The 26,615-nt window shown below is 38.6% G+C and overlaps 1 protein-coding gene across 1 annotated transcript in view; it reads left to right on the top strand.

The window, feature by feature from the left end:
• Window positions 1-26,615, top strand: part of LRCH3 (leucine-rich repeats and calponin homology (CH) domain containing 3) — a 66,764-nt gene that overhangs the window by 39,323 nt on the left and 826 nt on the right. The window contains exons 9-20 of the mRNA XM_010000351.1: window positions 1,481-1,629; window positions 4,160-4,236; window positions 7,402-7,453; window positions 7,609-7,749; window positions 8,979-9,026; window positions 10,169-10,222; window positions 15,409-15,480; window positions 16,383-16,431; window positions 16,936-17,049; window positions 17,698-17,816; window positions 19,333-19,470; window positions 21,712-21,789. Of these exons, the coding sequence (XP_009998653.1) occupies window positions 1,481-1,629; window positions 4,160-4,236; window positions 7,402-7,453; window positions 7,609-7,749; window positions 8,979-9,026; window positions 10,169-10,222; window positions 15,409-15,480; window positions 16,383-16,431; window positions 16,936-17,049; window positions 17,698-17,816; window positions 19,333-19,470; window positions 21,712-21,789 (1,091 nt within the window). The remainder of the gene's footprint in view (window positions 1-1,480; window positions 1,630-4,159; window positions 4,237-7,401; window positions 7,454-7,608; window positions 7,750-8,978; window positions 9,027-10,168; window positions 10,223-15,408; window positions 15,481-16,382; window positions 16,432-16,935; window positions 17,050-17,697; window positions 17,817-19,332; window positions 19,471-21,711; window positions 21,790-26,615) is intronic.

Genomic DNA, 26,615 nt, shown 5'->3' with positions numbered 1-26,615 from the left:
AACATTAGCAGACAAAAACTTCAGTTCAAACAGTTAAATTCTGGCAAAGTTAGAAAAAAATGAAGACATGGTGTTATGGGAAGCTGTGGGCAGCCTCAATAACAGGTAGTGCTGCCAACTCTGCCTCTAAGATTAACTTTATTTTGTTCTTTTGGTTTTGTACATCAGGGATTTCAAAATGCCTCACTAGTCTTTTAAGATAGATCATGGTCAGTTCATGAGTGGGAGTATCTGGGAGGGACATAAGCCATAGCATGTGGCTTTCAGTGATCCAGGAGATCCTTTGTCTTTCACCTTCTCCTGTAATGTTGTTATTATTACTTAAGTTTAATAAGCAAGACTGGAAAGAAGGGGCTGTTTGTTTTGCTGGGGTTTTTTGGCGTTTTTTGGTTGGCTTTTTTTTTAATTGGAAACTGAGATGGAGATTTAATGAAGCCCAAGCATATAGGAATGCTGTTTTGGATGGTTGTAGTAGCAGAGGAGGTGGCTTTGGCAGTAACAGTTGCTAGATTGTGTGGTGAGGCAAAGAGAAGTCTCTTTTAGACAAGCAGGAAAGGGGCGGGGGAGTAGAAAAAGAATGTCTGCAAGGGAGTCTGGAGCAAGTTTGGAGAGACTTCTAAGAAAAAGAGCTCTATTGCTCATAATGGGAGCTTCTGCTTTCCTGTGCATCCCCAGCACAGTGTTTTTCACCAGGGTAGTTTCCTCAATGTCATGACCCTTAGAATCCTGGACAGAATGTGTAAAAGCAGTGACAAGTGAAAAAATTGCCCTACATAATACCTCCCAAACAAGGGAAAATCAATACTGGCCAAACCATTCTATTTCTTGCTCTCATTTCAGTGGTTCCTAATTTCTTTTTTCATTTCTCTTTTAAAAATAAAGTTTCAGGTGCTTTGTATGTTGTTCTAGAGGGGTTCTGTTGCTTTTTGTACTGTCCTTAGTTATTTGCACATAAACTTTTTGTTGGTTGCATTTACATCCAGATAACTTGGACATGCTGCCCTTGGGTGGTTGTTGCAGTAGTAAAACTAGTAGAAGTATCTGTCATATTCATTCTAATTTTTCTGACAGAGATTAATTAGAAGCAAGAGAAATTATTCAAAATGTACACAAATCGCTGTACAGTCTTGGTGTTAGCTGATAGATTTTGAAATAACATTTTTGGCAATGAAAAAAATCACAGTATTTACTTTTTCAGTCACTGCAAAAATATCTGTGGTCGGCAGTTTAAAACTATGTGCTTGATGCATGTTTCTCATTGCTTTTTAAAAACCATTACTTTTATCATTATTTAAAAATCCGATGTTTAGCAAATGTTAGTGGGCCAGGCAAAATGAAAGAGCTTTCAAGCTGAGCTTTCCCAGACAGAAGAAAAACAGTACAGCCTTCGTTCCTGACGGTGCTTTTGTGTTGGTTTTTTTCCTCTCCCGTGGTTATCTCATTAAGGGTGTTTTCTTTGTGTGTGTGTGTGTGTGTCAAGTGGAGCATGATCTGGATCAGATCGACTATATTGATAGCTGTGCCACAGAAGAGGAGGAGGAAGAGGTGAGACAACCCAAGTGCATGGACTCAGACAGCCTCAGCTCACAATTCATGGCATACATTGACCATCGGCGAATCTCTAATGAGGTGGTGCTTTTACTTAAATTAAATAAAGTCATATGCCCCAGAAAAGCATGTTTCTTTTCCCTCAGAGATTTTCCTTGGGTGTTGGTTTTTGGTTTTGTTGTGTTTTTTTAAAAAAACAGGGGTGGAATTTTGTTCTGTGGTTAGAGGAAGGTGATGTGCTTTGTGGAGGGTCAGAGCTGGAGTGTTAAGCTGCTCCCAAGTGCCCTTTGGGATATGAAGAATAAGTCTAAGGCAATCACACTGTTTTCCTACCATGTGGGTTCTTGCAAGCTTGTGTTTTAGATATATGTGAAGTGAAGTAAATTATTTTTCCAAGAGCATTCTCACCAGAAAACACTGAAATTGATGCTTCTAGCTGGTAATTGGTGATATCTAGAAAACTGTTAACCTTGACTTGGCAGTAGTGAATATGTACCAGCTTTCTCAAGGGAGAAATGTTATGGTTATCAGCATAAAGATTTAGTACAGGAATTTTGCAACTCTGTTAATCTGGCTGTTCATCTTGATTATAAGTTATTTGCCAGGAAACTGACTGAATTGAGCATCTAATTTAAATATTCAGACTTTTCAGAAAGCCTACCATTTGAAGCAAACCATTTCTTCCTCTCTTACCATTAAGCAAGGCTTGAACCCATACATGCAGTCTTGGATATGTATATAGTCACCTTTCTGAACAAAACACATCATCTGCAGTTTCAGATAAGCCTGACATTAAACTGTTCATAGTCAGCAAAAGAATACAGTCAAATGAAGAGTAAGTAAAATTACATCTCAACAGGTTATAAAGTTCTCCAGACAGCTTTTTACAAATCTCTAGAAAGATGTGAGTAGCTCTGGACATTGCCCTGTTTCTTCCTCTCACAGAAAAAAGAAAACGGGGGAGAAAAAGAGGGAAAACTAACATCTCTGTTCTTTTTTCCCAACAACTCTAACCAGTATCTTTTTAATTTTTGTTCTTAATTATCTTTCTGTTTGAGCTGGCATGTAATTCTTACTTTGGGATCCTGCGTTATAGAAATGTCAGTATCAGTAACTGCAGTGTAATTCCTGAGAGCTGGGATGTGTGCACCCATTTCCCTGCAGCATATGGATTAAGTTTGCTTTCACATACTTTTTGAGATCATTCACAATATACTGTGCTTGTAACAGCTGCCTTAATTGATTACTTACTGTATCCAAATGATGTCCTGGTGCAGACAAGGGCAGTGATTCCAGTAAAGTTACTGTCACTTCAGCTCATGTCATTTCATGGCTTCCTCACTGCACAGGGATTAGTGTTTCACATGGTATGAGTTGCCTTAGCTGGAGGATGCCTTTGTTGCAGCTGTAGCAGCCACTGCTGTGAACATATGGAGGAAACTGTGCCATGTCAAGTCACTTGGATAGTACGCTTTTGGAACATCCTCAGCTGAACCTACAGGAACAGATTTTCAAACACGGTTCCTTCTGTGTTCTGCCTATCTTAATTAATACCCACATACACAGTTAATCAGTTCAGTGGCTCACTGTGCATACTACATTAATAACCCATGTGAGAAAATCTTTGTGACTGGCATGCTTAAAGGGTACCTATTGTGCCCTGATTGAAGTGTGTAAAAGTTTTTTGTGTTTTGAAGCAGAAAAATATTTGCTCTTGGAGGAAAGAAAGAAAAAAACAAACAAAACCATGTCGTTTTAGTATTCAAAGCAGTAGCCTGATTCCAGTTTTGTCCACTTAATATGGCTGTTTACTGTGCTTAAAATCAGTGAGGCACAGCTGAGAGGTGCATTCATTTTGCAGTCTCATAAATTCCATATCAAACCACGAGCAGATGCCACTTCTGAAGCATAGACACAACAAGAAAACTCAGAAAAGGCAACTATGGGCAATATCAACCAAGGACTCTTTGCTGTAGATGGTGAAAAGGCATTGATCCACATCAAAAAAGCCATTCATAGGGATGATTCATTAAAGTGTTTGCTTTTATCTGAAGCAGTACTATCTCTAAAAAGAGAGTAATGCCAAGGGCATTATGTCTCTGTTCCCAATGGGATAAATTACTTAATAGCTCAAATTAAGCCTAAGGTGTTCTCATCATCCCATGTTTTGCTTTCTTCTTCCCTCTGTGACTGGCTTTAGGGCATTTAGAGCATCAGCTATTTTATCCTGTGTTTCTGAGAGTCCAGTCTGCATTGTTGTACACTTGTATAAACATTATTTGAAGTTTAACTCTACATTTCTTCTTGATATGATTTATTTTTTACCTACGTTTACTTCTCTGCATGATTCTTAACAGTGGAGGCTTTTAACTCTTAAATTTATCAGTAGGCATATTTAATCTTGAAACTGAAGTTTCTTTAACTCTTGGGAATAAATAAAAGTGAGCTTGTCTAGCTGGAAGTGAACATCTCGGAGCTGTATTTTGTGGTTCTTTGTCAGGTATTTTGCATACCAGTAGTTACGAATGTTGCTCTAGAAGTGAGATTCTTTGACATTAATGTACAGTTTTCTAAACAGGTTACTAAGGATTTTCTGTGTTACTTTGTTCAGGGGTCACCAGTAAAGCCTGTATCCATCAGAGAATGTCAAAGAACAGAGGATACAAGGCGGTATTTACATCAAAACAGGTAAGAATATATGAAAATTTTATCCAAAGTTTTGGGATGAATGCAGAGCACATATTAACTGAATGTGTTTAGGAAATTGTTTTCTCTTGCTTCAACAGAAATCTGCATGTTTCTTTATTTATAAGTTATTCCCCTGATTAGGAATTTGCATTCTAATAATAGCAGTGCCCAAAAGGTACAGCTTTAAATCAGTTGGTTAAATAACTCTGGCAAATGGAAGTATATACTTTTCAATATCTGCCTTTAATTTGTGCTTTGATTAAATAGTTGACTTAAGCTATTTTGTGTAAAGGACCAAAAGGATAGAAGTACTGCAGGTTGCTGGGAAGCATAAAGAGAGTTACTGTGGAGTATCCAATGGACTAGGAGGTCACATTCTTGGTGGACTCTTGGTAGCTGTGGTACTGTGGGGGTTTAATTTAAAATGTGCTTATCTGTGGCATAATCATGAACTTGTGTCAGGAGAAGAAGGGATAGAATGGAAGTCAGTGCTGAAAACAGGTTGCTTGGTTGAACAAAACAGACTTCTTGAACTGAGTCCATACTCTTTAATGATTTACTTGGCTTGTTGGAGAAAATGCTTATCTGTAAAATATGAGTCAGATTTGGACAGGATATGAATGAAGTGGTTAGGACTGAGAAGAGACTTTGGATGTCCAATTAAAAGAGCAGGAGATAAGCAAATGTATAGCTTCTTGCTAATGGAACTAAGATAAAAATTGATAGAACCCTTAATGTGCCATTGAAGCATTTCAGTATTCTGTGGAGTGAAAACAAATGTGCAAGGACTCAGCAGAAAACAAGCTCAGTTGTACTGGGAATGTTAAGAAAAAGAAAGAAAAAGACAACTGCTAGTTGTAAATGTCACTACTTGTGCTATCATTATAAATTAATATTTAATGGCATTTCAAAATGGTATTGAAAGAGAAAATGAAATAAAGAATATTGTGTACAATTTTCCAGAGCTATGGCAACATTTTAGTAGGAGTTTTGAAATGTGCAGTCAATGTGCAGATACAGTAGCTGTACTGATATAAAGGAGGGTAACTCCAGCATGTATCAGCATTCCTTATCTTGTATTGTCTACAGGTAAGGCATAAAATAGTACAGCAGTCTGTTGTGTTCTCTCCAGATGGTGTTCTTGTTTGAAAGGCTGACATTTTTTTCTTTGTTTGTCTGGTTTTGAATTTGAGCATTTGTAGTCAACAAGCAAATAGTTAGACTTTACAAACACTGGATTGTGTGACATATCTGAAGGAAATAAGACAAGAGAAAGGTAGTTACCCAGGAGAGAGCTGCTGTTTACATAGGCAGATTTTAGTGATAAATGTCAAGAACACAACAATTTCCTTTAACTTAAGGATGGCGATGGATCTTCATGTGGGAGTAGTTAATCAATAATCCAGATTAATTGTAGTTTATTCATATTGTGCTGCAGCAGAGTGAAATTCATAGTGAAACACTATAAAAAAAGTTGTTTCGTTGCTGCCTTGAAAATTGTGGGGAAAATGGCCATATGACAATGACTAATTGTTTTATATTTTAAGTTTTTATTAGTCAGATATTTCATTTGTGGCAACCACAAGCTGTAAACTGCTTCCACAATAATTCTGTGCAAATGCCTTGGCAGGCAGCCTCTTGGTTTTTTGTGGGTTTTTTTCTGATTCAGCATGCTGGAGCCATTAAAACTCTTTAGAGTTGGATTTGATGCAGACTTCATCTCAAGTGTACTTACATTAGTTGATTGAATTTGGTAAATACAGTTCGTGCCTCTGGACAGAGTGTGGTGCATTCCTGATGCAGCAAAACTGTGTGCTCTGGCCTGGATACACTTCTTGGCTCTCAGTTGAACCCAGTCTGTTCAAAACAGTAATGGATTTGTCATGTGTTTCAGTGGTAATGTTGGTAACAGAGGAGACCTGTAGCATGTTGGTCTTCCACATCTCTGTGCAGTAAACGTAGTAAGTCTACACAGAGGTGGCATGACTGACATTTTTTTGAAATGCATTGGAAATTCTCTGTCTCTTTAGTCCCAGGAGCAAAGGTTGTAGAGTTTAGGCTGTCACATGGAAGCTGCTCAGTTTCCATCAATTTTCTTTCTAGGAAGCAGCATGGCAGGGACCATTCTGTAGACTGTGGACCTTGGGAATTATTTCAGTGCTAGCAGCTGCCTTCTAGCAAAGAATAGCAAATCTCTTTGATTGTTGATATGATGGATAAGAAACAGATTGGTTATTGTTTACCTTGTGACTGATGGCTGGTATCACTAACAGGAGGTCATCCCTTGACTGGTGAAGTGACCAGATTTGTTCTGAGAATATCAGATGATGCTAATGTTTATAAATAATGCTGTTCTTTCCAGAGCAGAATAAGAGCCACAATAACCAGAATGAAGTCTTGAGAGAGATTCCATCTTTGTGTATTTTGAAGTCATTCTTAAGTCAGTTACATTTGCTTGATAATGAGCTGCAGTAGTTGTGATCTGACTTGGTATCACAACATAATTTCTTTAGTCTTCCTAAATTTCAGCTTTGTGGTCATCTGAAGCTAATTGTCTAGGCAATGACTTTTACAAAAACAGCTGTAAACCAGAGAAGAATTTATCTGACAGTAGTTTATATGCATCAGTGGCCAATCCCCCTTCCACTTTGTGTTTACTCACAGAGATACTGATGAATTACAAAGACATGAAATTCTACATTTGATGAAGAACAGAGAGTGTCACCAAGTACTAAGAAGTTATGTGGACAGGACAGATAGGGAAAAGAAACGTATAGTTTCTACTAATTAATTTTCTGCCCATTCTCCCCCAGTAATCATAGTAGCCAGTTGCTCCTCTAAATGAGGATCATCTGAAAAGTTTCTGTATTCTTACTTACCCACTCTCTAAGAGCTGGTTATATTATGCTGGGTACCTCAGTATAATAGGCCAAACGTGCAATCCCATTGGTACAAAGTTTTCTCAGCATTCTGGAGAAGAGAGAGAAATGACTGCACAGAATCTGTCACAAGTTGTTATTGCAGCAGTTGGTCTAACAGCTTTGCTTCCTAAGCAGCCACTCTTCTCATTTCATGTGATACTTGTGTCCTGCTGACAACTCATGTATGAAAAATGGTTTATACTTCAGACAAAAATGATACTTACTGTGTTTTTTCATTTCTCAGACCCCCGGCTGAGTCACCTTACCTGCTGTCCCTGTCCAGTCACCACAGTCAGGTAACGCATTGAACTGCACTGTTTTATTCTTTTGACTGAGTCTGCTGCAAACCCAAGCTTACATAAGCTGTGAGACGTGGACTGTTGCTCCATAACCCATCTGCTTTACCCTGCGTAGCTCTGTCTTCACAGCCTGGTGCACTGCTCTGTTTCAGGTGCCCAGCGCAGATCCCGAGCTGCACCGCCGGCACGTGGAGCGCACACGCCGGGAAGCCCAGCTGGCAGCCCTGCAGTACGAGGAGGAACGGATGAGAACAAAGCAGATCCAGAGGGAAGCTGTCCTGGACTTTGTTAAGGTACCTTCTTTTAGTTCCTGCCTGATACTTCATCTTTCCTGCATCCCTTAATGAAAAATAATTGCCAAGTTCATCAGTATTTGTACCTTGCACTCGTGGGCGTGTGTGGCACTTGATAAAAAGAAAATGGAGAAACAGCATTTATTTCCATTCAGTGTTGGTGCTGTAGCTTGACACAGACAAGTAGAACTGAGGAGGAAGATGGAAGAGATTTACCCAAAATATGATTGTTGTGAAGAATTCTTTTTTTACATGGTCCCCCTCATTTTCTGTTTTTCTTTTGCATAAGAAAGAAAGGGTCTTTATTTGAGATGACATAGAGGCCATTTCATTTTGGAGACAAATTTGGCAGAGAAGAAATTAGTCATGAACACAAGAAGATAATGTTGGATGCTCTATTTGGTATTTTATGGTGTTTAAATAAGTTACCTCCAGGTAAAGCACAGGTGAAAATTTATGGTACATCAGACACTCCATGGACACTCCATCTTCACTTGTTGTTTAACTGTAGTCAAAATGAAGTGGTCTCCTGCTTAACATGCACCTTTTTTAATATCCTAGTTGTCTTAAATGTATTGTACTGTTCACTGCCCTGATGACCCCCCCCCCAAAATCTCACCATCATAAAAATGATAAATGTTACAGTTAATATTTTGGGCTCAGGATGGACTGTGGAGAGGAAAAGAATGTTATATTACATTCATGCAACGTATAAAGTTAGTTTAGAAGAAGGTTTTTAGCTGCCCAAAACTAGGCTTTTTGTTAGTTACCAACTAATATCAGGCCCCTGGTAATATTTTATAGAAAAGCTGCTTCTATTAAAGATTCAGCTCAGTCTTTCAGTTACAGACTTTAGATATTTAGGATGTATTTTGTTTATTGATAAGCCTTTTGAGTTATGTTTTCTTTGTTTTTCTTCTGTTGCCTTTGTTATTTATGAGCACTTTATTCTCAGCAATTAAATTCCTCCCTTGGGTTATATTTTGCATCTTTAATATGCAAAAACAGTGAGTTTTCTGTTTCCATGTAGAATAAAGGTTGTCTTTTTCTTAGTCATATCAGTGAAGTTTCAATTCAATGGAAACTTGCAATTTCCCCAATACATTTTATTTAAAACTAAGACGACTTGTGTTTTAAAACACTTCTAAATGTTTCTGTTTTGTTCTGAGTTTTTGTTTCTCTGTCATATTATTTTACATTGGTCTTTCATTTTTCCTTTTTCTCTATAGCAAAAAGCATCCCTAAGTCCTCAGAAGCAAAGTCCTCTAGATAGTGAGGTAAGAGTATTCCTGGGAATGTCAACACCTGAATTCTTAGTTCTCTCCATCAGAGATATTTTCCTGATTATTGAGCACTCTTCAGGACTGAATTTTAGCATTACTGTTAAGCCTTGGGTTGGGTTGGTTTTTTTTCCCCTCCAGTCTAATATTTCCTTCTGTTTGTATAGATTGCCTGAGTGTGTTGTTATATTGTTTCTTGTATGTTTTCTATGTTCTCTACAGAAAAAACATTTCATATTACATTTTAAGATGCCCCTTACAAGCAGTACTTTCTAACAGGACTATTCAGACAAACTGTTGTGTTGTAGCCATCTTTCATTGGTCAGTTTCCTCCCAGTTTTCTATCATGAGATCACCAGTTATCCCAGAAAGTCTAAACATTGAAATTTTGAGAGCTATCAGAAAAAAAAAAAAAAAAAAAAAAAAAAAAAGAAAAAAAAAAAAAAAAAGAAGAAAAAAAAACACAACACAAACATAAAACTAAAAAGCTTCCTTCTAGTGTAGTATTATAATCAAAACCAGTAATTCATTAGGGAACACAAATCATACAAGGCTCAGTCTTCTAGAATATATATACAGCTGAGCCAGTGACATCTATTCACTCTCTGCATCAGATTTCTGCATAGTAATAGCTCTTCCACTGCTTGCCATTCCCACTTCCCTCCTGGGAAACATAAATCACTTGACAATGTTAATCGGATCAAAACTTTTAATAGTATAAAGAAAATAAATAGCTCTTTAGCAGCATTTTCCAACTCTTTTGCTAGAAAATTGCTGAAACGTGGGATAATTGAAATAGTTTTTGCTCCTTTTCCTTCTTAATGTTCTTCTGTTCTTAATTTTTAAGGGTTCTTAGCTCTACCACAGTAAGAACTGTGAGTATAGAATTGTCTGTATTTACTTGAGACAAAATAGAAAGCAGAATAATTTATTACCTTGAGTCATACAGATACACTTTAATTCATGGGTCTTGTGTCTGTATATCCCTAGAGTTCCATATACTTGATGGATTTTTTGCAAAAGCCTCACAATGCTGCAAACAAGCAGTACATGTTCCAAAATGTCTGTCTGTTCACGTACTGTGTGTTTCTGACATTCTGTGTGTTTCTGACATTACTCCCATCTCTCCCACCTCCCAGTGTCCCTTTCCATCCAGAAGGTCTCAGCATACTGATGATAGTGCCTTGTTAGTGGTAAGATCCTGCACGCAATGGCCTTTTTATGTGGCAGATTCTAGAGCCTAGAAATAACAACATGTAATGTTTGTCTCAGATTAGACCAACCATTTTAGGGCTAATCTAAATAGCATAAAACATGAGCATCCTTGAAAAATGGCTTAGCTGTGAACTTTAATAGCATGAATATGTTGATACTTGTACTGTCAGCCATTTGTTAATAATATCATGGTGCTTTTTCACAAAATAATTAGCTTGCCTTTTCCTGAGAGCAGAACAAAATTATTGGTAGTAAAGAACAGCATCTAAAATTAAAAATTCACCTCTAGTTGTTCTGGATTGATTCCTTCTCCATTTATCTTGCTTGCTAGTTGATGGGCTCTTCAGTGTCAATTTTAATGCAATTTTAATGCTTTCAATACAGCCTTAACACTTATTTGCATCCTGCACATGGTTAGAAATACTTAGTATCTTGGTAACCATAAAAACTGCTCTACATTTGAATGGCTACAAATCATTAAATATTCCTTATACCTTTTTATGTTTTATTTATTAAGATGTCTTTAAAATCATCTGTTTTTAACAGCAAAAATAAAAACATTTATGTATTTATTACATGTTTTATGCTATTTCTTCCTTTGTGGCACCTTAGTGATGTAGTATAATTACAGAATATAACTTATGCCACAATCCATGTTTAGAAAAGAACAGTACACGTGGTTTGCCTGCTGTTGCATGACTGCATGCTTGGGATTTATTTTATTAATTCATGTGCTTCCATTATCTGCCTAGATTTTCTTTAGTTGATGCTCCCAGAATATCTGTCTCCAGAACATGTTGGTCAAGATATTTACTGTCTCTTTATTCAGACTTCTTGGTTTTCCAGCTTTCATGTGACTAGCACTGTGTGGGAGAAAAATAAAGCTCATAATATTAGAGAGAGGTTTAGTTGTGATCATCCATGTGCCTCTTAAAAGAAATCCTAATCAATAAGCATATAAAAATGTGCCTTCATGTTTAAACAATAAGAAACAGGCAAATAGCAATATTTGGGATTGAATGTTTATATTCTGTTGTCAGTGAATTAATTTTTGGAATTTATTTAAAATATACTTTTAGGGACCCCATTCTTATTTGATTGTGTGATTTCATCACTTTTGTAAATTAATCATATAATGTTATGTTACACTACTTGGAATTTTCACAGATTATTTTGCAACTGGCTTTCATCACTGTTTCTTTTATGTCATTAACTGAGTTACATCCTTGCACTTCACAAAAAAAATAAGGCTGGTAGGGAGAGATTGAACTAGATGTGAAAGGAATAATTTCTCCATTTTTCTTTAGTTTCCTTGCTGTTTTTAGCAGCACTGAACTATAACAGGATATGAAATTCTGAGTTTTCTGGACTGCTGAAGTATGATCTGTAGCTCTATTTTGTAGTGGAAGTACACACTGTGTCTAATGATGACATATGCCAGGGCAGCTGTTTCTGGCAGTTATGGTGACTGGAACACTAAGCTCAGGCAACCTCATGAATTTATAGTGTTGTTGTTTTCACAAATGTATTTTGTATGATAAAACTTGTTCAGTAACAAAGAAATGTTCATTAGTTTGCTTTTTTTTTAAAAAAAAAAAGGCTCTGCTAGAAGAGTTGAAATTACTTTTACCTTTTTATATTCTATTGCATTTGATTTTAAATTTTCCTTGTCCTTATGGATTTGAAATTTAGCTAGATCTGATTTCTGTAGATGGTTGTTTCCTCCACCAAGGTATAGAGGAATTTCATATCAAAATTTGTTTGCCAATGGCTGTTTTCAGTACACATTTTCCATGTACATGGTTTTTATCTCTGTCATTTTCTTCCTCTGCATAAAGACTACATGCAGTAGTGTAAACTTTACCTTATAAAACTTTTGTATATTGAAACTTTCAGATAGGTTAGTATAAAGAAAAAGAAATTTCTACTGGATTTTCTACTTGGTATTTTTGTTGGGGGTTTTTTTTGTAGCTATGGTGTGGGAGTAACACTTTGTGGCAAAAGAGGGGAATATTACATCAAGTTGTAGTAAAAAAATCTTTTGCTCAACGTTTGCCTGATGACATCAGAGTACTGTAAAATAGCAGTCACTTCTTTTGCTCCAAACAGTATTTGCAGCTTAGATGTAAGGAGAAAAGATTAAAAAGTAACCAGTCTAATGAGTAGTTGGAAAGCAAGTGAGCTTTCTTTTATTTCACAGCCTCCCTCTTCTGGTGTTGTTACTGCTTTAACAAAACTTTTCTTGAAACCAAAATTTAGGTTGTGAATCTTCTTTGTTAAATCTTAAATCCTGTTTTCTTTTGGTCTTCTCTTTGTTTTCTTTTATCACTAATTAAAGTATATTCACGTTGCACAGGCTACTCTCACCATTTTCTTCTGTTTATAAACAATTTCAGTACAATCTGACCTCACAAAGTTGCTACCCGTACTTTATTAATAGCCGAGTTTAGTTTTATATTTCTTCTATGTAGCTGTGATTTGAAGTGGAGTTTGACTGTAGCACTTCATTGCACACTGTGGTGGATTTGTGTTGACTTGTAATAGCCAGACTAAAAATCTTGCTGAATGAAGATATGTGATCACTGGCCTCTTCAGCTGTGTGCCTCAAGGTTCTATATTAGTCATGTCCTGGGGACCGTTCTCACAAGGTAATTAGTGACAGGGCAAGAGGGAATGGCTTCAAGCTGCAACAGAGGAGGTTTAGACTGGACATTAGGAAAAACTTTTTCACAGAAAGAGTGGTCAGACACTGGAATAGGCTGCCCAGGGAGGTGGTTGAGTCACCATCCCTAGATGTGTTTAAGGGTCGCTTGGATGAGGTGTGGGTGGAGATGGTTTGGGGGAGAACTTAGTAGAGTAGGGATGGTGGTTGGACTCGGTGATCCCAAGGGTCTTTTCCAACCTGAATAGTTCTATGATTCTATGATAAGGGTGGTCCAGTTTGTCACAATTGCTCTTGTTTGTTGAGACAGTATCAAGCCTTCAGAGTTAGCTATTGATTTCAGCCTTGATTGCTTATGAATCTCTTTTTTTTTTTTTTTCCCCAAAAATATCTTCCTGTTTTCTCTCATACTGTCCCTTACAGTGTGAGTAATATGGAAGGAAAAGCAAGCCAAAACATCCTCTCAAGCTGCTCAGTTTCTCTGTTGGTGAAGCCCGTGAAATACTTGATAAGCATCAGGCAGCTGGTGTGACCTCTTCTTTTGGTAACCTTTGTGCCACTGCTGCCTCCTGCTCCCTTCACTGCAGTGTTTTCTTGTGCTGTTAAAGTGGCCTGAGGCCACCATGTTACTGTTGGCACAGGGGATCTCTGAAACATTTTAAGTGAAGGCTTTTAGGCACCAGTGTGCTACAAATAATAATGGTCTGAGTAAAGTAAGCAGGACTTGAATTATGCTAAGTTGTGCCCTGGAGTTTTCTCTCAGACCATTGGCATCCATTTGTGTATTCAAAGGCTTAATAGTCAAATTCCCTTAAAATATCCTTATTTGGCTGGTGCAGAGTTCTGGTTGAGCTCTGCTTTGGCAGTCCCTGTATCTACACTTGTTCCTGACTCAGGGAGTTGTCTCTGACTTCAGTGCTAGACCTAAAGGCCAAGTGCAGCATGAGCATGTGCAGTAGAGTGTTGTAAGTCTGAATTGCAGCATCCTGGTTCCTTTTGTATTGCAGCTGCCTTTTCTTACAGTTATTCTCTGCCTCACTTCTTCCCTTATTCCTTCTCTTTCTTTCCCTGCTGTCCCTGACAGAATGGCTTTGAGCCTCTTTTTGTGTTTGAGATTGACAGTAACACCAATACCATTAAAAGGAGGCCAGGGACTCGCAAACAGGTGAAGAGCATGCAGTGTGTGGCTGTTGTGATTGTCCTGCCCTGTGCTGTGCCCTGTTCCCCTTCCCTTCTGGGTTTGTGGGTTGTGACAACTTCTTGTTAGTCTGCATTGAGGTTTTCTTGCTCTTTTCATACAGGAATAAGCAGTTACGGTAATGTTACAGACCACCTACTTCTGTTTTATTTTGGCTGTTCTCTTATGTTACCTAATGTTTTGCTTAAGTGATATTTTGAAACTTTAACAACAAAACAAACAAAAAGACCCCACAATTTTTGCTCTGCTACAGGGAAACAGGCTGTCTTGAGGATTGGCTGTTTAGTCCACTTAGGACCTAAAGATGTTTGTGTTTAAGGCTGCCTTGAGTGTAACAATCTCCTTCTGGTACTGTTCTGAAGTGGCAGAATAGTTGCAAATAATTTGAAATACTTAGGCTCCTAAGTGTGGTATTCACATGTGTAGTTTCTAGGTGTCATTTGGTGTTCTTTTACTGTGCTGAACTGCCACTTTGCTATTTGAATGCTGCTTCAGAATGTATAAGTTCATTCTTGAGCCATTCAGTCCTCAAATGTTAATATTTAGATTGTGCTTTCAGAAAGACATAGAATTTGGCTTTCTAGATCCACTGTCAGCACAGATTGGCATGTTAGAGCTCCTGTTCTGTAAACATGAAAAGTTGTTTATTTGATTGGTTTTCATATTGGTTATAATTGAAATTTGGCTGCACTTTTTGTTACAACACTGCAAATATTCACCCTGACATCTTCCCCAAGAGCTAGATTGCACCTACAGAATCTTGTTTAATTTGTGTGTCATTCACAAGGATCAGCATGAAGTGTTCATGGCAGATACTGTGTGTTCTTGATCCTGCTGGATGTGAGTTTCTCTGATTTTTAAAATTTGATAGGAAAGTAAATTACTAAAAATGCCTGACGTACTTGAAACATTAAAAAGCAAGCTATTTATTTTGAATAGTGGCTCAGAATCAACTGTTGTAGGGTAAAGCTTCCTTTTGTCTGATGGCATTGGTCTTAATTGTTACTTAAAGAAGCTTTTACCTCACTTACTGTTCTTAATGTTCTGAACTGCTTTTGATGTCGCTGTGCTGTGTGTAAAAGAAACATTACACCTCCCAAGGTTATTAGCCAGAAAGTTCAGGAGGGTAGGAAGGCTTTAACTGTAGTTGAGCAAGGATGCATCTCTTGCCTGCTAAGTGTTTCTGAGAATGTGATCATGATCACCTCTTCCTTTGCAACGTGCCTGCTGCATCCCACCTTTATACATGACCCATCACCCCTTTGCTAACACTGCTGCTGCCTTCTCTTTCTTCCTGCATTCAGTCACACTCAGGGTTGAATCAAGAAAGCTGTGCTACTACCCTGCCTAGTGCCTCTACCTTCAGTCCTGTCAAGGTATCTCTTGTTACTATCATTCATCAATAAAGCCAACAAAAGTCTTGGATACACACATCTGTTTTAACAGGTGTTAATCTGTCAGCTTCTAATCAAAAGTTCAGGTAGGGTATGAATCCGATTTACCTGATTAAACTGCAATAGATATTACCTCATCTTAGCTTTAGGCTGTGTCTACAGGAGACCTAAGCTGTAAAAACATGGTAACCAGTCTCTGCTCAGAGGGGTTCTTGGTTGTCTTTGATGTTGCTTTTTCTGCACAAGATTATTTACTCTTGACCCAGTTGAGTTCATCAAAAGTACTTTCCTTGTATTCTTTACCAGCTTATTTTTGAATAACAGATACCCTATATTTTTTTCTTTTCTGTGGAAACTGTTACACTGAACGAATTCAGCATAAGAAATCATTAGCCTGGGTAAGCACTGTAATAAAACCACAGTGTGTGTCACTGGGGAAGGTGATGCTCAGAAAACAGTTTTGCATTAGCAAAAGTGTCAGAGATGGATCTGTATTGGTGCTGCTGTAATGCAAGTTCTGCATGTTGTTTAATTGTATCTTCTTCCATATCCCCTTTACAAAGAACACTTTGCAACTTTTGATTGGAAGGAAGAGTGGACAAAGATCTGTCATTGCACAGGCAGTGCTGTTTCATCATTCTTTTTCCTCAGAAAAAAACAATTGTGTCATTTCTGCAAAAGAAAAAACTTTCTGCAGAGATGAGATTTGGGGAACAACATACTGTGGTTTTTCACATTTCTGGGTTGGGTTGTTTTGGTGGTGTTTTTTTTTCTGAAGCACATTTAGATGGGTGGAGCCTTTTTTTAAAACACAGCAAATTTAAACATAGTCACAGCTTTTCTAGATTAGGACCATTTATGCTCTTTTGCTTTTTTGTCCACAGAGTGATGACAGATCTGCCATCTCCCCTGGCTCACCTACCACTCAGACAGGTAACAAGGAAAGGAAGAAAAAATTCTGAACAATAACATCAAGATGCCTGCTTGCTTAATTGTACTATGAAGAGACGGGAGCATGTGTTCCCATCTCTGTGTGTGGCACTGCTGCATTTGGGAATTTACCCAGTTATTTGGGTTCCCTTAGAAGCACAGGAGGGAAGAGACAACAGGGGTGAAGCGTGTCCTCAGGCAGAGTGTAGGGTCTGGCTGTTCTAGGCCTTCATACAGGCTTTGGCACACAGATGCATTCAGCAACAGTCAGAACAGTTGTTAGAATTGGTATGTGGAATGTGCTTTGCCTGCAAGTGTCCCTGAAAGCGCCTCTTCCTGCTCTGTGCTTTTTATCATGCATGGCTGGAATTTATTTTGTCATTATTATATTAAAATTTTTTGTTTTGTTCTTTTTAATTACCACATTGCTGAACCCATTTCCTATTTAAACCCTAACCATTTCCTTCTTCCTCCTTTCCTTTCCTGTGCCTTTCCACATTTTTTTAGTCCACCTTTCCCCTCCATATCCTGGCCATGCAGCCCCACCTTCCTATCGAAACCCTTCCCAGCGACCTGAGAGTTTCCTTTACCGAACAGCTGTCAGGGATGAAGCAAACAAAGGTAGGTTACATAGCTCAGAAATCAGCTAGTTTTGCTACATGATATTAACATCTGTACTACCTAGTTTTGCACTCTCTGTTACTTCAGGTCATTATCATCAAACTTCCACTTTGTAGTTCCATGTGTAGACACATAGCATGAAATGCTTTGTGAGCGAGCCGTTTTTGATTTAGAGCTGTCAAATACTCTTTTGTCATGTTTGTGGAAATGTGGGAATTTATTCTCCCAGGTCTGTGCTTACACCTAAAAAGATGCCAAGGAAATGCCACAAACGCTTTCAACAGCTGAGGAAGGGCCCCTTGATAAATTTTGCTACAGGGTGCTAAAATGTTCTACACAGTAGCACGTAACAAAATGGCAAGTTCTGTAGGCAATGACTGAACTGTTTCAACACGTTCCACCCAGCAAAACTTTGTCCTCCTTTGTGAATTATTATCCAACAGAAGGAACAGAATCTAAGCAAAGGAAAATAAGTTAAAGAGCATCTCATTTACATTAGCTTGATTAATAATCAAATGAAAGAGATGTGTGCAAAGGAATGCACTGTACCCATTCTGGAGCCTTGTGTGTGCATGAATAGAGCAGCAGAGAAGGCCAGTCAGCCACACAGTGCTTAGTGATTTCCTTGGCTTCATGTTCCTTTTTTAGCTGTTGCTTCATCTTCTACCCGTGCCTTGTCTCCTGCCCATGATCCTGCAGATCCCAGAGTAAGACAAAACTCCAAACAGCGAGAGGAGGAGCTGGAGCTGATAGAGCAGCTACGGAAGGTGAGTGCTGCCAGGAGCCAGCACCTGGGCATCTTAGCAAGTGCATTGAGTGCACCCTGCTAAACCTGTCCTGTTTTTCTGGACTGGTTTCACTCAACCAAGACGGTGCACGTTTTACTAAAATGAAAGGGCATTGGACAGTCTGAATGATTCTTTCCAATGGGTGCAGTGGTGCTCACGTTGCTTTTTGTGGTGGATAAAGTCAGCGTCAAATTCTGTAAGATAAACGGTGCTGTTTCCTGCTTCTGTCTGATGACTTCTGCATTTAAACTAAATGTGTGCTTGCTTTCTTCCTTATCAGCCTTCACACTTGTAAGGAACTCCCTGGAAAGTTACCTCACTGTCTTCCTTTTAATTTCTTCTTTTTAAAATGCCTCTTTGCTGTAAAGTCCACAGAAAAGCAGCTGGAGTGCAGAGACTGCTGCCAGTCCTGCTGATAGCATGGTTCCCTTGTGTGCCCTGGATCCATCTATTTATTCTTGCCTTTATCCTTAGTCAAGTGCAGAACATCTGAGGCACAAATAGTACCTTATATTTGTGGGTTTTGTCTCTTTAGGGCCACTACACTCCTGATTTGTGTCTGGGTACAATTACAATGCACTTGAGTATTAAAAAGTTACATGGAATTAAGGTAGTGATCTGCTTTGCCCCAGTCTTGTTTCTGGAGAGCATGAAGGGATTCCTTGAGGAATCAATTGTCTGAATGTTGCCAAGAAGTAAGACTTCCTATTTGTTAAAGCTGATTTTAAAAGTCATAAGTATCCCAGATGGACAGAGATAATTGCTTCTTTTTGTAAATTTTAAAGTAGTAACTTGCTCCTTTTAGAGAAAGGAGATGGTAATCTTAAGTAAAACAAAACAAAACCTGGTCCTGTTTGCACTGCCTCTCATCTGTTATCTTAGAGTGCTTTGTGTCTTTTTCTGCTTCCCAGGTAGGCATAATTTTCTTCTTTTTAATATTTTTTAAAAATTAGATACAGCATAACAGAACTAAGTGAAATTTGCACAGTGTTTAAAACAAGATTAAAAGCCTGGATGGAATTTTTATTGATTCCCTTACACAAATGCTAAGAACCTCTTTTTTTTTTTAACTATTTACACTTTTTCACATTTTTCTTTACAGGCAAAATTGTTGTCTTGACTTTTGTTAACTGTGGTGTCCTCCAACCCACAAAGAAAATTATCTTCACTTCTCTTGGCAGAACCATTCTCTGAGAGTATGTAGGATTAGGAATACTGTTCCTAGACCCTGATTTCCATTATTGTTGGATAATGAAGTCCCCTGGGCAGTAAAATGAAAACTGTTGATCGTTGAACTCAATTGCTCCTAGACTGTGGTCAGCTCTGGGCCACAGCAGTGCAAAAAGCTTTCCTGGGTGTTTTTCAGAAAATGTCATGAGGGTGGACAAAGAGTTGTGATGCAAGCACTCTGCCTCTGATAAAATGTTCTGCAGAATGAAACAGCTGGAGGAAACCAGCTCTTACTTTTTGTGTGTCCATGTTCATTTTCCTACAGAATATAGAGTCGCGGTTGAAGGTGTCGTTGCCCAGCGACCTGGGAGCAGCTCTCACTGATGGTGTTGTTCTGTGCCATTTAGCTAATCACGTGCGTCCCCGCTCTGTTCCCAGCATTCATGTCCCCTCACCTGCTGTTGTAAGTATGTAGTAATGATAGTGCTTTATATGTGTCCAAAATAACAATCCAACAAAGTCCCGTAATCCAGACAAGTGCTCAACTCCACATTCTGCTTTGTGAACACACTTGAGAAAAAATAACCATCTGTTCTGCCTAAAAAAAGGTCTGTGGCATCATTAAAAAAATACACTTGTGTTTGTTTCATTTAAATGAAGTTACTTCTAACACAGATTGTTAGAAAATGTTAACATTTTCAAGTCCTCCTTGTGTTAACTTGAAAACTGGCTGGAAACTGAAATAAAGTCTTTCAAAAGATCAAAAGGTCTGAGACATTCAGGAAAACGTTAGGAAAATACAACATTCTCTACAACACTTAGGATCCCACAACACCAGACAGTGAAAACAGGCAGAGAGGCCAAGCTGATTCCTGTGTCCACTTTACAGCATAACAGATTCCTCTGCTTGGGAATTTTAGCAGAGCACACTCAAGCTACTTGGAGAACAGCATCTCCTGGAACAAAACAAATCCAGTTGTACCTTTGCAATAGCAGGAAAGAAGGTTGTTCTCTCTGGGAACTGTTGAGAGCAAGGAAGGAAACACATGGAGAAAATTTCTGAAGTTGTTTCTCTTCCCATGCCTGACTGCAGTGTTTCTGGAAAGCAACAAAATTATTATTATTTCTGGGTGCATTACTGTGTATCATGTAGGCAAAGCACAGAATTAGAGAACAGTCAAGAACTGTGAAACAACAACACGTCATTTGCATAATCTGTATTTTTGGAAGTTGGAAAGTTCAGTGAGAATATTTGGGGTCAGCTACCTAAAAGCAATATGGACAGGCAGATTGTTTGTTATGCACCTTTACATTGTATGAATAAAGAAAAGAAAAAAAGGGGAGAAGTTGTTCCTAGGGGAAGAAGTTGAAACATGCATATTGTGTTTGTTTTTCCTTATTTTGGAGTCAGTCTTTGTGTTGGTTGGAATTCAAACTGGCATTTACAGGGCTGCCCACTTTATCATTGTGGTTCCTCTCCCTTGGGCTTAATGTGAGCAAGCAGATGTCTTCATTATTTTGAGAACGATTGAACTGGACACGCCAACATTCTAGGCAGCTTGGGGGGATCATGGAGACCAGGCATATACAGCTGCTATTCACAAGACTTAGGTCACTGCCAATATCTTTTCAATGGCCTGGTTTCATGTGCTGTGGAATATTCTGTGTTGGGAATTAAATCATGGCTTTGTCATATGAATCCCAAGGAAGAGGCAGCCTTAAGCCACATGGCTTCAGGAGCCAAAGAGGCATCATGTCATTTCTCAGTCACAATGGGATCTTTGTATTCCCTCTGTCCTCTGAGAGAGAAAGAAGTCAGTGCTAAGCCTTTAACCTGCTTTTTTTGGTGGGGAAATACAGCACAGAGCAGAAACCCCAGCACTTAATGGAAAAGTATTGAACCCACAGAGGCTACTCCCTGCTGCTGCATAGGCTGTGGGTGGCTTGTTCAAAGGAGCAGGAAGCTTGTGTCTCTTTCAGCAGAAAAGAATAAGCTTCAAGAATAGAAGCAAGACAGAGCCTGTGCTGTGATAATGTCTGTGCAGAGGTGTGAAAGCTAACTGTAGAAAAAAGCTTGCTTGAAAAAATGCCAGAGAGTGCAATTCAAACAGCTACATCAAACACATCTACAAGAGGTTTACAAACAGCAAGCTTCAATTCCAGTATGTTCTGGTTTCATCTAGCCTTCTTTTTTTTTTTTTTTTTTAATTTTAATCTCTTTGGTAATTGAAATGTAGTTTGATATTTATATATTGTTTTGTAGTAATCCAGAACAGACTCCAGATTGCTTCGTATCATGAAATTGCTCTGAAATCACAGCATGGGAACCATGCATGTGTGTTTCATTCAAAATATATATTTTTAAGTATTCATACTGTAGTCACTAAAACCAAGAGCCTGTTTTATATGACACCTTGTGTATAAATATTGCATAGCTTGGAATGGTCTTTTTTTAAAAAAAAAAAACATCCAGCATTCATAAATTAGCTTTTCATAAAATAGCTTTGAATTTTGGGCTTGCTCTTCTTAAATAACAAAAAGCAAACTTCAACAGAACCTGCTTTGAATTAGACAAGCTTATGTCTGTGCAGTATGTTTTTGGCAAAGACATTTATTAAGAGTTGCATTTAAATAAAAAGTAAAGATCTTTTAAAACCTTGCCAGTTAAGAATGCTGTTTCCCTGCCTCCTTTACTTCTTTGCAGCCTAAACTTACAATGGCAAAATGCAGACGAAACGTGGAGAATTTCTTGGAAGCCTGCAGAAGGATTGGAGTGCCTCAGGTATGTATTTCTCCTATCCTGACAGTGCAGGTTTTAATGATGCTTCAGAAAAATAAAACGTTCTTTGAAAGATTTGATAAAAGCAGAATTATTTGAAATTTAGCAGGTTCAGTTATAAGCTGAGTCTTGTAGTATAGATTGAACTTACCTAACATTGTCTTTCAGACCACAATGAAGACTGATATAGTTTTATCAGAGATCTGATTCACTCAGATTCATAATAGCTGATGCAGTTTGAGTCTGTCTTTAGAACTGCAAGGTGTTTCCATAAAAGCAAGGACATTTTTTCGAGGTTAGATATTTGACAGCTTAAAAGTGGGATAAAATTCGGATGATGTTTTGCATGTTTAACTTTTCTCGCAGAGCTTTTCATGTTCCTTCAGAATAATTCTCTTACATGAATGTCTTTAATATCTTACCAACAAGTAGCAGGATTATTGGCCTTTCTCTGATGGTAGCTATCTTTGCATAGATCCTAACTTTTGCTATGTGCCAGTAGTAGAAATCTGTTCTCTGGTATTCCTTGTCCCCTTCTGCAACTTGAAAGATTTAGAAGGTAGAAATGTATTAAATAGTCCATCTGAGTCCATTTATCCTGTTTCTACGCTTCCTGTCCTTTCCACTTCGTCTTGTTCAGCAGCTGTCTCAGCACAAATAGTTTTGATGCACCATGTTTTTCTTATTTTTTCTTCTAGTGCATTAATTGTTTTGATTTCTTACACTGTTAAGCATTAGTGTTTCTGTTCTAGATGCTGTTTTCTTTCTTTTATGTTGTGAAAGGGAAAGGTAAACCCAGTGACTCATTTCCCAGCTATTTCTAAAAGCAATGTTCTCAAGTCAGCAATGCAATATTTTCTGGTGTTTTCAAATAGCTTTACTTGCTGGCATTTGAGCCATTGGGATTTTAGGATAACATATTGATTGAGCTGCCTGGTAATTTCACATGGTTCAGTGGTGAGTTGCACTGGGACATGGCAGGGAGTCGTTAGTACTTTGAGATTCTGCACTATTTTGACTCCCTAAGAAATTTCAGACTTCCAGCAGACCTGCACAGTATAAATTCCTCCAGGGCAAAATTGTTAAATTCTGTCCCAACTCCCCTATTTATGGCTCCCTTAGATATGAATATGTAATTTTTATGTGGTTGCACTATGGAGCAAATTACTGAAATGAGCCACATTTAAAAACAAGCAAAAAAGCCATTCAAGAGAAAGTTCCCAATAAGCCAAATCTGCTACATCTACTGCCAGGAGCCTCCTGTTTTTCTCATACTTCTTGCTTTATGTGGAAAAGTTCAAGGAGTTTGTCTCTGGGGAAACTTACTGAAATACCTGAACTACACAGTTGCTCTCACATGTCTGGGTTACATATTTACTGAGATGTGAACGTAAGATGACCTGTATGCAAGAACAGCGTGGCAGCCTAGTGTATTTTTCTTGAAAAAATGCCTGCAGGTATTTCCTTTCATTTGAAGTCTAATTACAAAAATAAAAGGCTTTCCAGAAGCACGGATCTATGTAGAAATACTTCCCTGCTAAGAGGAAGGCTCCTTCTAGAAAATGCTGATGACAGGCATCACAGCGGAGCAGCTGTTGCTGTAGGACTTTGCTAGTTAAAGCCTTTGCATCTAGAGAAACTGACAGTTGAACAGCTTGATGTGTGTGCACATCTAGATGTCACTGATACACAACAGTTACCTGTGTGAAAGGGAGGGAAGAGGTGCACAGGGGGAGGGTACTGCATTCAAGCACCAGTTTCACATAAACAATCCCTTGTCTTATGGTTTTTATTGATGAACACACATCAGACTTAGCTTTGGTGAGTAGTCGGTGCCAAGAGCATCTCAGAAACCCGCAGCCTCTTCATTTACCCCAGAGAGGAGTGGTTATCACTAAGGTGTGTGTCAAGTGCTGTTTTTAACAACAAAGACTGTTCTATGTTGAAGTTTTGCAGGTGACAGGCACCTCACTGAACACTAAATATTTGCATTGAGTGAGTTCTTTGCAATTGAATTCTTGCAGATTCCTTTGTGAGAATTAACCCGCTGTGATATGCTTTTTGAACATGTAGGTTGTATCTGAGATGTCTGATGACAGTCTGCTTCGTGGATGTTGCTATGGCTAACTGACTGACCTTTTTTTTTCTGTCTGTTTTCCCTTCCTGCTCACACACTCTGGACAGGACAATCTTTGTTCCCCTTCTGACATTCTTCAGCTAAACCTCAGCGTTAAGAGAACAGTTGAGACTCTTCTTTCCCTGGGGACAGATTCAGAAGAATCCAGTCTTGTCTCCCTTTCCATTCAGCTCTGGGGCTTTGTGGTGTTTTACTGTACCCTGATGCTAACGCTCTGTATGTTCTATCGCTGGGTCTTTTTTCTCTAGCTGAAGGACAGTGTTGCTGCTTCCTCCCTCCACTCTGGGGCTCGGGAAAGGCTTCTGGTTTTTGTCAAGACTGCGTGTATGAAGTGCTTTCTTTGCCACTGATGGGACAGAGGTGACAAGTACAGTGTGTAAACACGTTGGTGCACACAGCCCTCTGTGACATAATTCACATTTGTATGTGCTGTGTCAGATGGAGCAGATATGGTGCCTTTGCCAGGGAGGAAGTGCTGTCTGTGGGCTGGAGCGAGGGACTGAGGTTAGGACACTTGGTGGGTGCTGTAGTCTGCTGAGGAGTGATGGAGTACTGGGAAAAACTACCTTCTTGGTTTGTGCCCCAGTTTCCCCATCTGTACAGTTGCAATTGCACCCACCTTGATAACTTTCTTGAGGATTATCTCATGAAAAATGTTAAAGGATGCAAAGGATTTTTTTCAACATCAAGGTTCTTGATGAGATCACATTCTCAGGAGACATGGTCTAGTAAGTTTTGTCCACAGGACTTTGTAAGTGATCCTTTTTTCTTCCCCCTGGTCCCTTATCCTGTCTCTGAGAATATTTGATTTCTCATGTTTGTAGACTCTGGTGTATTACTGTGAATCATGATTTTTAAAATAACTGTCAGTTAATCCTGAGCTACTTGAGCTTCATAACAAAAGGAAATTTTCAGAGAAACTGAGCTCCTCAACAGCTTTGGGAGAAAAGTTTTTTTGGCCCAGAAAGAAATTAGATGCCACAGAATGTCATAGCATTTCCCTGTGCTCTGGATAAAGCTTAACAAAGAACTTCGTGAGTTACCACTTAATTGTTGGTGCCCCAACCCATGCTAGTTCCAGGCTTATTCCCTTCTTCCTCTTACCCTGCCATGCTCAGAAACCTTTGTATCCTGCAATTGCAGAAATGTAAGTTTTACAAAACTCAGGTAGTCTTCCACAAAGCTTCACAGCTTTTCCCTCCTGGGAAAAGCATCCTGGTGCTTTAATGCTTTCATGTCTCAGGGACACCTCAGAACTTCAGGGCACTTGCCATGCAATGTGTAAAAAAGACCATGTCTTCTCAGAGTGTAGATTGATTCAGGGAACTCTGCTCAAAGACCAGTGACAGGTAAGTGGGAAGTTAAATGGCTGTTACAAATGTGTTCCAAATAAATTTCTCTTGTATCTGAAAACAGAGTAAATGGCTTGTAAGCCCAGTTCAAGTGGTGTTAGTGTTCCAGTGTTAACCTGGCAACAGCTCTGAAGCACGGTTTAAGATACACAGGAGTTCAGTTGCAAATGTTGTTGCTACCAGTAAAAATGTGTTATGTGTACATGGATCTCACAAGCTTTTGTAACATGAAGTGAGTATTTAACAAAGGATCAAGCAGAGGAGTCAGTGCCCTCTTTCCAAATCACACGAAGTGTTCTGTCCAAGCAAAGCATTTTTGAGGAAAGAGGGAACCTTTGACAGGGGAGATGGTTTTATTTTTAAATAAGCTATTTTTGCACAGCTTACTGGTATGAACTAAAATGAACTCAGTTCCTATGTTTCTGAACTTCTACTGAACACTGTGATAAAAGCTGCAAGGGGCTTTACACTAACGGTGCCTTCCAGTTTTTAAATTTTGTTTGTCATGACTGTGGTATGAAGTCATTCCAAAGGTTTTCCCCTCATCTGTTTGCATACATAAGAAAAAAAGATAAGGCATATTTGCTCAAGTTTACAGGTATTTTCTTAAAAAGCACACTTTTTTCAAAATAACATCAATTTGCTGGAGAAAAAATGTCTCTCAGCCTGCTGGTATGGCTTACTGTGAGAGTTTCAGCCTGGGTTGATTTGTTTTCTCTCCACTCTGAGCTTTGTGGGAGGAGTGTTGGCTGCCAGTGTTCATGCTGAAGGATTTCTTCAACATCAAAAGTCAGTAAAGATTGAAAGAGTGGAGAAATGCAGGTCGCTGTGGAAATAACATGTGAAAAATAACCTTTGCAGCTCTATAGGAAGGGCAGACTTTGGTTAGTTTCTACAGAAGCAGAACTGTTGGACATGTATCCTGACTGCTGTGGAGTGAGGATGGCCAGGATGTGCCAAGGACTTAACATAGGATGAGGCTTTAAATTCATCTTAGACTGAGAATAGCACAATTATTAATAAACACTTTGAAACCTCTTTTTGCATTTTGCGTATTACTCTTATTCCTTGGAGTGCTGTGGAGGTGACCTGCCCAGCAGGTGTGCTTCTGGAAGATAAAGGAACAGCAGTGACTCACATAATATAGGATGGATGTTTGCCTAGAAATGTTCTGTTGGTTTTTCATTGCCTTAAACAGGAGAAATGGCATTTTCTACCTTTATGGACAAGGTTATTTCAGTCCTACATAGAAGCAAGTTTTTTCTTCCATGAAACAACTTGTGCTTTCTGCTTCTTTTTTTTTTTTTTTTTTTTTTTTTTGGTTTCCACAAAAATTATAG

This window comes from Chaetura pelagica, unplaced genomic scaffold (assembly GCF_000747805.2).
Source record: "Chaetura pelagica isolate M959 unplaced genomic scaffold, ChaPel_1.0 scaffold20, whole genome shotgun sequence".
Taxonomy (NCBI): domain Eukaryota; kingdom Metazoa; phylum Chordata; class Aves; order Apodiformes; family Apodidae; genus Chaetura; species Chaetura pelagica.
This window is presented reverse-complemented; position numbering and strand designations above follow the sequence as displayed.